Source organism: Amphiura filiformis, chromosome 13 (assembly GCF_039555335.1).
Source record: "Amphiura filiformis chromosome 13, Afil_fr2py, whole genome shotgun sequence".
In the NCBI taxonomy this organism is placed as follows: domain Eukaryota; kingdom Metazoa; phylum Echinodermata; class Ophiuroidea; order Amphilepidida; family Amphiuridae; genus Amphiura; species Amphiura filiformis.
In genome coordinates this window covers 55135520-55149334 of record NC_092640.1, presented here as the reverse complement: position 1 = coordinate 55149334, position 13815 = coordinate 55135520, and the positions used below count along the sequence as shown (strand labels likewise).

The 13815-nt window shown below is 38.7% G+C and overlaps 1 protein-coding gene across 2 annotated transcripts in view; it reads right to left on the bottom strand.

Annotated features, from left to right (window-relative positions):
• LOC140168539 (myb-binding protein 1A-like protein) overlaps positions 1–13815 on the bottom strand; it is a 60282-nt gene that overhangs the window by 25448 nt on the left and 21019 nt on the right. For both annotated transcript variants that reach the window (XM_072191941.1, XM_072191942.1), the window contains exons 8-21: positions 13003–13114; positions 12369–12547; positions 10786–10865; positions 9833–9896; positions 9382–9455; positions 8830–8875; positions 7595–7717; positions 7129–7228; positions 4663–4829; positions 3698–3853; positions 3306–3372; positions 2457–2599; positions 1354–1411; positions 1056–1141 (exon numbers count right to left, since the gene is read on the bottom strand). In XM_072191941.1, the coding sequence (XP_072048042.1) occupies positions 1056–1141; positions 1354–1411; positions 2457–2599; positions 3306–3372; positions 3698–3853; positions 4663–4829; positions 7129–7228; positions 7595–7717; positions 8830–8875; positions 9382–9455; positions 9833–9896; positions 10786–10865; positions 12369–12547; positions 13003–13114 (1455 nt within the window). The remainder of the gene's footprint in view (positions 1–1055; positions 1142–1353; positions 1412–2456; positions 2600–3305; positions 3373–3697; positions 3854–4662; positions 4830–7128; positions 7229–7594; positions 7718–8829; positions 8876–9381; positions 9456–9832; positions 9897–10785; positions 10866–12368; positions 12548–13002; positions 13115–13815) is intronic.

Here is a 13815-nt window from a genome sequence, read left to right as displayed (position 1 = left end):
ATCTATTCATAACTTGATATTTAAATCGGGTGAAAGAACTTGAAAAACCCACATTTTATCAGCTAAAACGGAGCCATTTGACCACTAGGTTTTTGTGAAATCAGTGCTTCCGTGGTGTTTCCATAATATGCGCCGCGATGCAGATAAGCGTCGGCGTATTTGTGCGTTAACAAATTGCGCGACACGCAATGCGATAAGTTGTTATGCCGTGTACCTTGCTGGTACAACAAAGATTTTCTTTCCTTTTCAATTTCAAACACGAGTGGAATAGTGAAATAAAATCCTTAAAATATTGCAGTTGGAGTTTACAAATCTGGATTTTCATTCCTTGTATTTATAAAAAACATAACAAGGTACAAACATATCATAAAAACTTAATTTTGAGAAAGAAACAATGGCTAGAGTACACAGCCGCGTTAACAGTAATATATATCTCCAACAAAAAGGGTAGTTTTTCTGATCATCGTAAACTTGTTTAGGGTAGCTTAGCTTTTCTAAAATATTTGGAAATTGAGCCCAAAAGGATACATTTTTCAAAAAAAAAAAAAAAAAAAAAACTTTCTTCAGGGTAAAATTGGGAGTTGAGGGTAAAATGTGGCATAAAAATTTCTTGATTACGGGCTACTTCAGCTGACAGTGTCAAAATTGTTTGGGGTGTCATGAATATGTACATATCATATTTAGGTGCCATTTCCCCCATGAAAGTGATTGTTGACACATTATCAACTATTTATTGTAATATCTAACCAAACATGTAAATCCTTTCAGTCCATCATGAGCTATTGCAGATGAAAATTGTTTGGGGTGTCATGAATATGTACATATCATATTTAGGTGCCATTTCCCCCATGAAAGTGATTGTTGACACATTATCAACTATTTATTGTAATATCTAACCAAACATGTAAATCCTTTCAGTCCATCATGAGCTATTGCAGATGATATTCATATCCCCCTAAGGAAGATATGACCTTAATGTGGAAGAATGAGGTCATGCCTTCCATTGGGAGTGTATGGATTCGAACTGGAATAGTCCAATGCATGAATTAACAAACCTTTTTTGTATCCTCATCATCTTCTTCCTCCTCCTCCTCTTCCATTCCTTCCTCTTCATTTTCATTTTCACCTTCCATCTCTTCATCTGTGTTAAGAAAAAAGAGGCAAATGCAAAATACAATAAATAAAATTAAGGCAATTTATTTATATTTTTGTAATCCTTCCTTTGATCTATACTGAATAAACATTCCTCAGGGTTTACCATGCAGGAGAGTATAATCACACAAAAGTGACACCTATATGGATGAGAAAAACAACCCCCACACAAACACCCAATATGTCACATATTATTAGTACCTGAATCATCAGCCACTTCTAGATTGGTAACCTCAGCCCCACCCGTTGGATCCAATACCTATAAATGCAAGATCACAAAACATGGATTTAGATTAGTTATCATGGTTGCATACATTGTCAAATCTGATGACTGATACACATACACATCTCACAAGCCTTTACCAGAGACTTTACAAGGGGCAATATTTATATTTTTTCAAGAGGTTTCTGGTTCCCATTTTGATTGGCTGAACCAGGTGCTATACCATTTTTCACCCTGATGTGGCAGTGACGTCAACATGTTGAGGCAGCTGTTTAGCGCGCGCATCTATGCGGTGACTTCAAGCATGCTATGCCAGTGCTTTGAGAAATACCTAGCACTTTAAAGCTGCACCCATTGACATGCGCACTGACGTCACTGCCACATCAGGGTGAAAAACGGTAAAGTTCTACTGAACCATAGGCCATGGACATGTTATTTCGAATGCCTTTTCCCAACATTTAAAAGCCCCCCTCCAATTGACGGCACCAATAGCCTCTAACACCTGCTTAATAAATGACTTGGGGCCATTTCACAAAGACTTACAATCAATCTTACATTTGATTTATTAGGGGATTATGTCTTGTAAATCAATTGTAAGATCAATCTTAACATAAAGCCAAGAATTTTCTGCTTTACAAATGCTAAATTCCACTTTTCTCCGCTTTGTAATTTTAGCACATTTCTGACCTAATAAAATTTCACAAGAATTTTACCTTTACTGTAGTCGCCCTTCAAGGACAGGCGTTGTACGGTAAATCTGTGACGGATTTTACTTTATTTTGATGAATTTTGAAGACCCATTTCATTTTGTATTTTATTTATTTCTTTTCAATTGTATGTTTTTTCTTTTTCTAGGTCATTTTTACTTATTTTTTATATTTTTTCTCAGAAATGCGTTTTCCGCTTTACCTCCGAATTCCGCGATTTTCGCGGAATTTCCGCAACGCGGAGAATTCTTGGCTTTATCTTAACACTTTGTGAAACTTGGCACTGGTGTTTATAAAACAAAACCTTATTGTTTCCCTCCTCCCTTTCTTCCAAGAATTCTTTCCCCACCTTGAATATGTAACTATGTACTTACATTGAGTAAGAGTCCTAGAGCTTCTTTAGTGAGATGAGGGCAGATCATCTTGAAGACGTTATCGACAACCATCCTGAGTAGATGGGAGGACTTGGAGAGCAAACTGAGAAGGATCTCTGTGACTACCACCACCCAATCAGGCTCTGAAAATGAAAACCAATTAAATACATAGGTTAGAAGTTTGATGACACATTTGCATGACAATAGTTCCTTCAATCAATTCTCTATCGCCTTGTGTTACGTTCCAACATCCCGCTATATTTTCCAGTTGAAATCCATACACCACCTATGGAAAACATAACCTTAATCTCACTCACAGGGAGTGTGAATTTTAAATGGGGTTACCTAAATGGGTGGTTCCATTTGAAATCTACACCCCCCACTGATTTGGGAGATTTAGATGTCTTCCATGAGGGGTGTATGGATTTCAAGTGGAATAGCCCTATTGATTAACCGTAACACTGCATCTGGTTTTTGGCGCAGGGAGAAGGAGAGAAAAAAGAATAAAGACAGAGAGAAGTTTCTTAAATTGGTGGGGTTTTGAATGACCAACCCCTCGGCTGCCGCTGGCTAGACCAGGGATAGCAAGCCACATCAGTGTGAGAAATGGTATATCTAGTGCAACATGGGTTGAAATGTATGAAATGTTCCTCAATTAACAGAGCACATCAAGATCTTACAAATTGTGTTTATTTCTTGACTATCAACCCATATTTAACCAGTCTATTCTCAAAATGAAAACAAAGGAACCTGTGCAAAGTAATGGGAGTGTCATTTAATGAAATGTGGGGATGTATTATGTTGCAAAGGATTATGGGAAGGGTAGGACATCTTCTCTGATCTACTCACCTTCTTCTTCATTTTTCTTGGCAGATTTTCTTCTCTGTAGAGCTCTGTCATAGCAACCATGCAAATCCTAAAAATGAACGAAATTGATATATATATAAAAATGTTATTTCTGCAACAATAATTTCCTTTTCACAGACACACACATTGTGAAACCTATAAAATTATCCTATATTTAACTTTAGACAAAAAATGTTTACTTGTCCATAGACCACTTTTTTCAGATCGGTTAATCAGTCGTAAGTTGTTTTTTTCCTTTTTATTCCCCAAAAGTGACCTGCACGCCAACATTCATGCATTCTCACTTGGGTCTACAACCCGCTAAGAAACAATTGTGACGCTTCAAAATTTGGCAACAACACTTTTTATTTGTACTTTTGTTTAGGTATACTCACTTCTAGGATTTCTACACTCTGTTTAGGGTCACTCAGCATCTGCAGTCCCACATGTATGAACAGCAATTGAAATGGAACACCCACCGCTGACTTCTTGCTTTTCTTCTTTTCAATCTTCTCAACTAACGCATACATTTTATCCCACTCGGCCTGGACCTGATGACAAAGGAACATCATTTGAAAAACGATCAAGGAATTTGAAAATCAAGGAATTATGTGAAATTGTGTGCTGCAGTAAGCTTTACTAGCAGTCAAGCTACATGTAGTTCAATCGATAAGGCGTACGACTATGGTGCGAGAGGTTGTGGGTTCGAACCCTGGTGGCGGCTAGTACGCTCTCGTGGAAAAATTGAGTTAGAAAATTCCCCTGGACAAGGAACTTACTGCTAATTGTCTCGCTGTAACCCGTACGAAACTTGGGGGCTGATCCTGGTTGCGATAGTCATTTGTGGAATGTCTAGGGTGTGCGCTCTTGAAGCTGCAAAGTCCCTGTGTTGTTGTAAAATGGTTTATGGAATGATGTGGGCCGAAGCGACAACCTGTATAGTGTGCCGAGGCTTGTGGATCAACGTCTAGTCATTGTGCCTGTGCGTAGCGCACTATAAATCACTGCGCTTTATTTTTTACAGGTAATTTCTAGCATTTTTCTCAATTTGTCCAAAGCAACTGTTGCCACTTTCAATAGTCTTGATTGCATTCATGTTAAAATATCATTTTTCTCAATTTGACCATGTTGACCAAGGCAACTGTTGCCACTTTCAACAGGCTCAATTGCGTTCATGTTAGAATAGTATTTTTACCAGGGCATCTACTGCTACTTTCAACAGGCTTGATTGCATCCATGTTAGAAAATAATTTTTTCAATTTGACCGGGGCAACTGCTGCCACTTTCAACAGGCTTGATTGCATTCACATCATCTGCTAGGTCATTTATTTTTAAAAGACTTATTTTTGTTAATACCAACCTGCTCAGTGAATTCAACTGCAAAATCAACACTGGCACTTTGTAACAACTGCTGTGTGTATCTCATTAACACCAGAACCCAGAGCTCCCCCTCGCTAGTCATCCCAAGAGGGCGGTGCTCAGATGAGCCACTTCCCTCATTAGCGGCAGAATCCGTAACACGCGATGCTGTCATTAAAAACAAAAACAAATTTTGATTAACATGTGCTCTATTTATTGAACTACACAAGGAAGTGCATACAACAAGTTAGGGTATTATGTAAGTGTTCTTTTTCCTTGTTTTAAGTTTCAGAAAAATACCTTGTTGCAGAGTTGAGCTATTGACCTGAAGTCACCTGATTGGCACTTTTGTGGGGCATGGAGGCCACAGACCAAACATTGTGAGAATTGTTGAATACATCAAGTCTGGCAAACAACAATGAGAAATCTTTTTCTGAATACAGCTAAATTAAATTAGTAATTCACTCTGCTGTCTGCTAACAGTTGAACAATTCCAGTTGAATCTTTGAACAAGTTCATTTGGATTGTTAGATTTCACTGTTGACATATTTCTTTTTGTACAAATCCAATAAAAATGAAGATGTTAAACTCACATTTTAGTGACGTTTCACCACTACACTAGTGGTTTCATCAGACTGGCAACTCATCACATCTGACTGCTTCCTTTTATAGGCAACAGGAACCGCTATAGAGGGCGTGATGAGTTGGTCAAAGATGTTGTTGAGTGAGTAGGCCCCTTGTCCTTGTTTAGAGTGTCTTTTCCTTTTCGGCGAATCCAGATGGCTTCTTTCAGCCATCTGGTGGTCTTGTCAGCTTCTCTATCGATGACTTTTGAGTCCTCCCAATTGATGGTATGGTTTGTCGAGGCAACGTGATCGGTGATAGCTGACTTGTGAATGTCTGTAATCGATGACTTGCGGCTGGCTCGTGTGTAGGGCTTAGTTTCAAATTTCTCCACCTCTTTTTGGTGTTCTTTGAGGCGAACACCGAAAGGACGGCCGGTTTCTCCGATGTAAGTGCCAGCACAGTCCCTTGAGGGGATTTCATAGATCGCCTCTGCTTTTTGTTGCGGGAGGAGTTTGTCCTTCGGGTGAACAAGCATACTGCGGATGGTACGGTGGGGTTTCATAGCAGTAGAAAAACCATGTTTTTTGAAAACTCTAGAAACTCGCTCAGATAGTCCCTCTAGATAGGGAACTACCACCATGCCTTTCGACTTTTCACTGTCATCGTTATTCTTTGAGTTAGACTTTGTTTTTGGAGTGGCTCTATTTTGTTTGACTTTTTTAATTGACCAATCTGGATAACCGCAGCCAGATAGCGCTTCGCGGATATTGGACTCCTCTTTCTGTCTGTCCACTTCCTCAGTGACTAACGCCTCACTCCTGTCAAGTAGGGTTCTGACGACACCTAATTTTTGATGGAGGGGGTGGTGGGAGGAGAACTGAAGGTACTGATCAGTGTGCGTTTTCTTCCTGTATATACTGAGTTTCACTGACCCGTCAGGTTTTCTTGTGATCAGAGTGTCAAGGAAGGGAATAGAACCATCTTGCTCTTGCTCATAAGTAAATTTGACGCTGCCGGTAGGATCAAGACACTCTAAACAAGGACGAGGGGGCCTACTCACTCAACAACATCTTTGACCAACTCATCACGCCCTCTATAGCGGTTCCTGTTGCCTATAAAAGGAAGCAGTCAGATGTGATGAGTTGCCAGTCTGATGAAACCACTAGTGTAGTGGTGAAACGTCACTAAAATGTGAGTTTAACATCTTCATTTTTATTGGATTTGTACAAAAATTAATATGTCATAAATTCCAGTTGAAATCCTTATACCCCTGTGGAAGACATGACCTAAATCTTCCACATACGGAGTGTGACTTTCAACTGGAATAGCTCATTTTCGCGCTGATGACCCTGAATGGGTAGCTCCATTTGAAATTCACATGCCCTGTTTGGAAGATTAAGGTTTACGTCTTCCACAGGGGGAGTATGGATTTCAACTGGTATATCCCAATTTGCAGCAGACTATGAATGGGTGGCTCCATTTGGAATTCACACTCCCAGTGTGGAAGATTAAGGTTGTAAATATGGGGGCATGGATTTCACCTGGAATAACCCATTTTGGAGCAGATGATTCTGAATGGGTGGCTACATATGATATTCACACTCCCTGTGTGGAAAATTATGGTTGTGTCTTCCATAAGGTTGTATGAATTTAAACTGGAATAACCCAATTTGGAGCAGACAAACCTAATGGGTAGATCCATTTGAAATTCACGATCCCGATATTGAAGATTAAGGTTACGTCTTCCATGGGGGTGTATGAATTTAAACTGGAGTAACCCATTTTGGAGCAGACAATCCTGAATGGGTGATTCCATTTGGAATTCACACTCCCTGTGTGGAAGATTAAGGTTATGTCTTAATTAGGGGTGTATGGATTTTAACTGGAATAGCCCACTTACCTTGAGTGAAGCTTGAGAGAGCATGAACAGCACTGTAGAAGTATGGACAGATCTGCTTGCGGAGTTGGTCACTGACGGGGTCAGGCAGTACATGTTTACACTGAAAAATGACAAAAACAACAACTATATTAATTGTAATCTTGCAAGGATCTTGAATTTATGTAACTTTATTGATGCATGCAGTAACAAAAAGCAGATAATTTTGTCAATTATAAGCTGAACAAACTATAGTATGGCGAAAAGCAAAACAGATGAAGATAGGACACCAACTATTATATATTTAGCGAAGATTACTGGTAGTTATTGGCACTTATGTGGTGAATGAAATGTTTTAAATGCGAAAAACATGCAAATCCGTAGAAACGCTTTAAGATGAAGTAGATGATGAAGATGAAGAAGATTCAGATGATCATGACAACAATGGCAAAAATTTCAGAAAAAATTCAATAACCACTGTCTCACTTACCCCAACAATGCTTGAATCTGGTGCTGTTACTCTGAAAAAGGAATGAAGCAACAGAAACTGACAGGCATCTTGCATCCAGTCATCCTCCCGCTGAAGCCTAGGGTTACGGATCAGTGATAAAATCTGTACACACAACAAAATCAAATGATTAAATAATGAAGCCAGGCATGAGACTGCACTTAAATAAAAAAAAACCTGAAAAAGAATGAAAATGCGCATGAAATTGGGCGAAAAGTACTAAAGACAGGCTGAAATTAAATAAAGTTGCGGAAATTTTGACCAAAAAAGAAGACGAAAAGAAATCAGTTTTTAAACTGAAAATTCCCATGCCTGTGAAGCATCTTTTAATTCCATGACGCTAAAAAAAAGAAAGATCTGGGTTGGTCGGGTTAGTCCTTGATGCAAACTTTATAGATCTAATAACATATACTTAAAGTGTATGTAGCTGGTATGAAAAGCCAATCATCAATTGAAAATTTTGACCTTTCGTATTGAAGATATATACATTTTCCCCCCCAAAAGACCAGGTCTTTTATGAATGCCTTGATCAATTTTTAGCAAATGATACATCCTTTTAAAGCTTGTAAAACGCTTTCAAAGCAGAAATACTCAAAAAGAAACTTATAATTTATCACAAGGTCATATCTTAAAATCCTGTCTATAAAAATGAACAAAAATTGCACACAGGATTACTTCAATACTCTACTCTTAACACAGGTCAGTAACCAAGCAGTTGTCTAACTGACACAACAGCAAAATGCACTGACATGCAACACCTTCCTGGACCACATTCACAGCCCAACATATTTCTTTTGCTGGGTTCCAATTATTCGCCTGTGAATGTGGTCCCGGAAGCTGTTCCGTGTCAGTGTATTTTACTGTTGTGTCTATTGGACAACATGTGTTTAGAGTAGAGTATTGAAGTAATCCTGTGTGTAATTTTTGTTCATGTACAGGCGAATAATTGGAACCCAGCAAAAGAAATCTGTTGGGCTGTGAATGTGGTCCAGGAAGGTGTTCCATGTCAGTGCATTTTGCTGTTGTGTCAGTTGGACAACTGTTTGGTTACTGACCAGTGTTTAGATAGAGTATTGAAGTAATCCTGTGTGCAATTTTTTGTTAATTTTTATGGAGAGGATTTTAAGATATGACCTTGTGAACAATATAAGTTTCATTTTGAGGCCAGTTTATTTGGGAACATGAATATGAAACAAAACTTATTTGACTAGTCTTACCTGCATACACACCCATCGTCTATCGCTGTCCAAATCTGGTTCTAACCTACGGATAAATATCAACAATATGGGATGAAAATGGAAACAAATTTTTATTCAAATGAAGATCGAAGCTATGGTTCGCAAACATTTAGGCCCGAAACTGAAACCAGTAGATCGCTAGAAGTTGAATTCAAGTCAATTCGGAAACAGCACTGCTCTGATGTATGAGAACAGGAAATCATGCCACTGCTGCTCAGCCACCATGCCGCTCCGCTTGCAATAAAAGTTGTAAGTGGCATGATGAAGCATCACGCTGCTCATCTTTTGTCAAGACTTCACTGATTCCTTGCATAATATTTGTTTTAAAAAAAAGTTAATTTCTCATGACTCCAATTTCTTGAAAGTGTCAATTATTTCCTACAGGTAAATTTAGTAGCAAGGCAGTACAGGAGAAAGCATACACACGCCTTACATTGTGTACACGCTTATAAGTATGCTACATGGATGCAACGCGCATGTTCCAGTTTGGCCAAGAAATACTTCATTTACCTGTAGTCCATTCAGTCTTACCTGATCTTTTCTGTTCCAGATTCAAACAATTTCTTTAGCCACTTCATGTAAATCCTCACCCCATCAGCTGTCAACTGTTTACAAAGTTAAAAGAAATTACCGTAAAACTCAATAGTTAGCATGTGTGCTTACTATCGAGCGCTTTTGAAAACATGAAATTGTACCAAAGTCTGGAGCTAATGGTGCTGAGATACACATTTGCAGATTTACTTGTTCGTATATAACTATGTGTATCGATGATTTGCTCAAAACCCTTATGCAAACATTTTCATCCAATACAAAGCACAGTGATTTTATCAGTTTATTATTATTGTGTGTCTCATCTCAAGTGGAAAGTAAAATCATTTTGGATGTCACAGTGGCAGTGCATTTATGCGGTTGCAAGACGAAAGACGTATGACATGGTATCTTGTCTTTCTTTTCAAACTAAATGTGTTGTTCATGTACTTACTGTGCTAACTAAAAAGTGAATAGTCTTGCTCTTTGTGATATCATCAAACAGGAGATGGCCAGGACTGTAAAGAAACATTCAATAAATAGACAGTTACTAATCATTCCTACCAACTCAACGTTACTGAATTGCTAAAACATATCCCTTAAAGGAGTATTTCGTGATCCTATAGCATCCTCTGTTTATTACATTTTTCAGTAGATATCTACGACAAAATCTTATTTCCAAAATTTCAGTTGATTCTGATTTTGTGTTTGCGAGTTATGCATGATTTATGTGTATTACCGTGCTCCATAGACAATGTGTTGTGATTTCGTTCTGGTATACCAGAACATAATTTCACAATATTTCACGACTTAATCTACAAGAAATTTGTTGTACATAAACATTATGTAGCCAGAGTTTCCAGTGATATAAAAATCTCAACTTTTTTTGAGAAAGTGGGGGGGATGAGGCTGTGGATCACAAAATGCCCTTAAAACCCTTATGTTGTTTAAATGGGCCATTCCAGTTGAAATGCATACACCCGCTATGGAAGATATGATGGTAGCTCAATATAAAATCTACACCCCCTGTGTATGAGATTAAGGTCAAGTCTTCTATAGGGGTGTATCAATCAATCAATCAATCAATCAATCAATCAGGTTCAGAGTGTTTGCTCATATTTGTCCACACATTAATGTTCAGATCAAAGTGAAGAAATGTTTGCAAGTCATCATAACCTTGGCTACATTAATCCCTGCACTGGGCTATTCCAGTAAAAATCCATAACCCCCTATGCAAGACAGGACTTAATCTCCCAAACAGGGGGGCGTAGATTTCAGATGGAAATGGAGTCACTCATTTAGGTAACCCCATTCAAAATTCACACTCCCTGTGTGGAAGATTAAGGTCATGTCTTCCATAGGGGGTATGGATTTCAACTGGAATATCCCAATCCCCTGTAATCTTACCTAGATAATAAGCATTGTATTACTGCAACTTGAGCTTTGGCATCAGTTACCTGACGTACAGCATTGGGTAGATTTTCACTCTGATTTTTAAAAAAAAGCAAATGTCAAGTAATTATCAAATAAGGGCTCATATTGAAATACCCTACCACGCTTTCACACAGAAAGAAGGCAGGATTCCCCTTGCTAAGCACCCACCTCAGGAAAGCATGGTCATAAAACGGATGGATTATATACATCAGTGATACACCCTGCCTTTTGAAGTGGTCTGGTGACAAGGATTATAATAAAAGTTTATCAAAGACTGGCAATTTTATTGATTGTTGAACTAATTGGCTCATCGCACAACCCAGGAAAGCGTGCTCCTAATTTAAGTGGCTAATTGCAGTGTTATAATCACACAGGATTTTAACAAAAGAAGGCTAGCACAGGAAAGCTGCAGGATGGCGCACACCTTCCTGTGTAAGGGAATTTCAATATGAGCCCTAAGCAGATCAGTAAATTTACGGTTCTCAAATCACAAGCGGGCAAGCTGAACGCTTGATCGGAGCATAATATCCTATCACATACCAAGTCTGAAGTTGATCACTTAGCGCGTTCAAGCTGCAGAATGGATTGATGGAAATGTAGGCAAAATATGCAAATAAGCTCATTAATATTCATAAATATACATATAACATGACTATATAGCACATCAGACCACTATATCCAATCACCATACCAAGTTTGAAATAATATTGGATGGCTGAGCATGATACCATAACATATCGGATGAGTCATAAAAATATCGGACAAGCCAACGGCGAGTTCGATATTTGTATGACGAATCCGATATGTTATGGTATCATGCGAAATAAGCCATCCAATATTATCATTATTAGGTTTTCTTAACTCCTAATAACCCTGAAAACATAATAATGAAGTTGATCGGTTAATGCCTATAAGCTGCAAAGTGGATTAATGGTTTTGCTTCAGCCCGGACAGACAGCCAATCAACCAGGCAGGTATGAAGTCAACCAGGCAGGCAGGCAACCATCTGGATGATAACATTTGTATATGTGTGGAGGCCAAAAAACCCAAACTTAACACATACAATACACTCTCACTATATCCCCTTCACGGTTATAGATAGGTGGCATAAAAACAAAGAAGGAAATACAATTTTAAAGAAACTCACAAACTGTAGAGCAGCCATATACAGGAATCCCTGCGTGTCAGATAACCTATTGGGCTAATCCACACAACCCCTATGGAAGACATGACCTTAATCTCCCACACAGGGGTATAGATTTCAAATGTGAGTCGCCCATTCAGGTAGCCCCATTTAAAATTCACAATTGATGAAAACTCTGGTAAATCCTGGAAGTCTTCGCCATTTACCCGCAGTCCCGCACCCATGTTACGCTGATGCGCACATTGTTATTGCACAGGTGGCAGTTCAATAACACAAATGATGTACACATCTGCGTGACGTATGCAGAGGTAAATCTCCAAGGCTTTTCCGAAAAAGATCAATTGCACATAGCAGCTTTATGCAGGAATCCCTGCCCGTTAAATAAGCTATTGATGAACACTCTAATACTTACAAATTGTACAGCAGCCTTATGAAGGAATCCTTGCCTATTAGATAAGCTATTGATGAACACTCTGATCAGCGTCTGCGAGAAGACGGCTTTGATGAGTTTAACGTCACACAATGGTATGATTCTCTCCAGGAGCTTCAAGGCTAGAAACTTACACTCTTGTCGGGCACTACATAGGCTTTCTGCAAATAAGAAGGAAAAAAATCAACAGTGGAAATCAAAGACCAAAGAATATGAATTCCAGAATATGGTTGATTGTTTCAAAATGGAAAAAAAATCTGAATTTTGATGAATTTTATTTTTAGAATGTTCAAATCATGGATGGCCTTTAAAGGCAGGTTGGAGAAGAACATGACTACCAATGTTTGCACTCAAATATTGAGACAAATAAACATGACACACAAGGGAATGGTAAAGGAGATCCGAGGGCTTGATATAAGGGTGTCGTTTCTGCCCCATGTCCATGATTTTTTCTCGACAGGGGGATCGCAACCACAACATTCGTTTTGATTATTGGCCTTAACTCAATAAGTCTACCAATTTTTAAACATATAAATTCCTCAGTCGAAAACCCAGAATGTTGAGGAATGAAGGAAGGCGTCAGTCAACTGCCAAGTGCTCAGGGGCTTGTACTTACCGTCAACTACTATCTGCCAGAAGAGTGGTACCTTGGCTTTGTCTAATACGGCCTGTGACAGGATAAGGTCACATAAGAAGTGTACGTTGGGATGGCAATTGATAGTAGATTTCTGAAATAAAAACAAGTACAACAAAAAATGTCATAAAAAGAAGGAAGTAAATTTTACACTTCATTAGGATTCATTTTGACTGACTATACTATGTTTTGCATACTTTACTTTACATGTTCTCTGGTAAGTTACATTGAAGGCAGCAACTTTCAATGCAGACCACAAAGGGACCTGGTGCTTAACAGTTTTCACCAGTACAAATAACAGGCGCAGCTTTCACATTGTTGATTTGATTTGTATGGGGCTATCCAAATGTAGCAATAGTCCCCCCGACACTCTCTTACTGGGGGTATTCCAGTTAAATTCCAAATCCAAACACCCCTATGAAAGACTTGACCTTAAGCTTCCAAACAAGGGGTGTAGATTTCAAATGGAGTCACCCATTCAGGTACTCAATTTGAAATTTACATTCCCTGTGTGGGAGATTAAAGTCATGTCTTCCATAGAGGGTGTATGGATTTCAACTGGAATAGCCCACATAAAAGCCATGTTTCCAGATTATACCACTTTTCCCAAGTCTGCCGGCAGGTTTAACCCCCTGAGCACTACCTGCCGATGTAACATTGCGTCTGATTGGTCAATTACATGATATCTTCACTTTAGTCACCAATCAGAATGGAGCTTTGCAAATAATTCACCCCAATTTTTTGTGTGGGAAATTATTTGAACAATGTTGCCGATTGGTCCAATTGATAATGAAA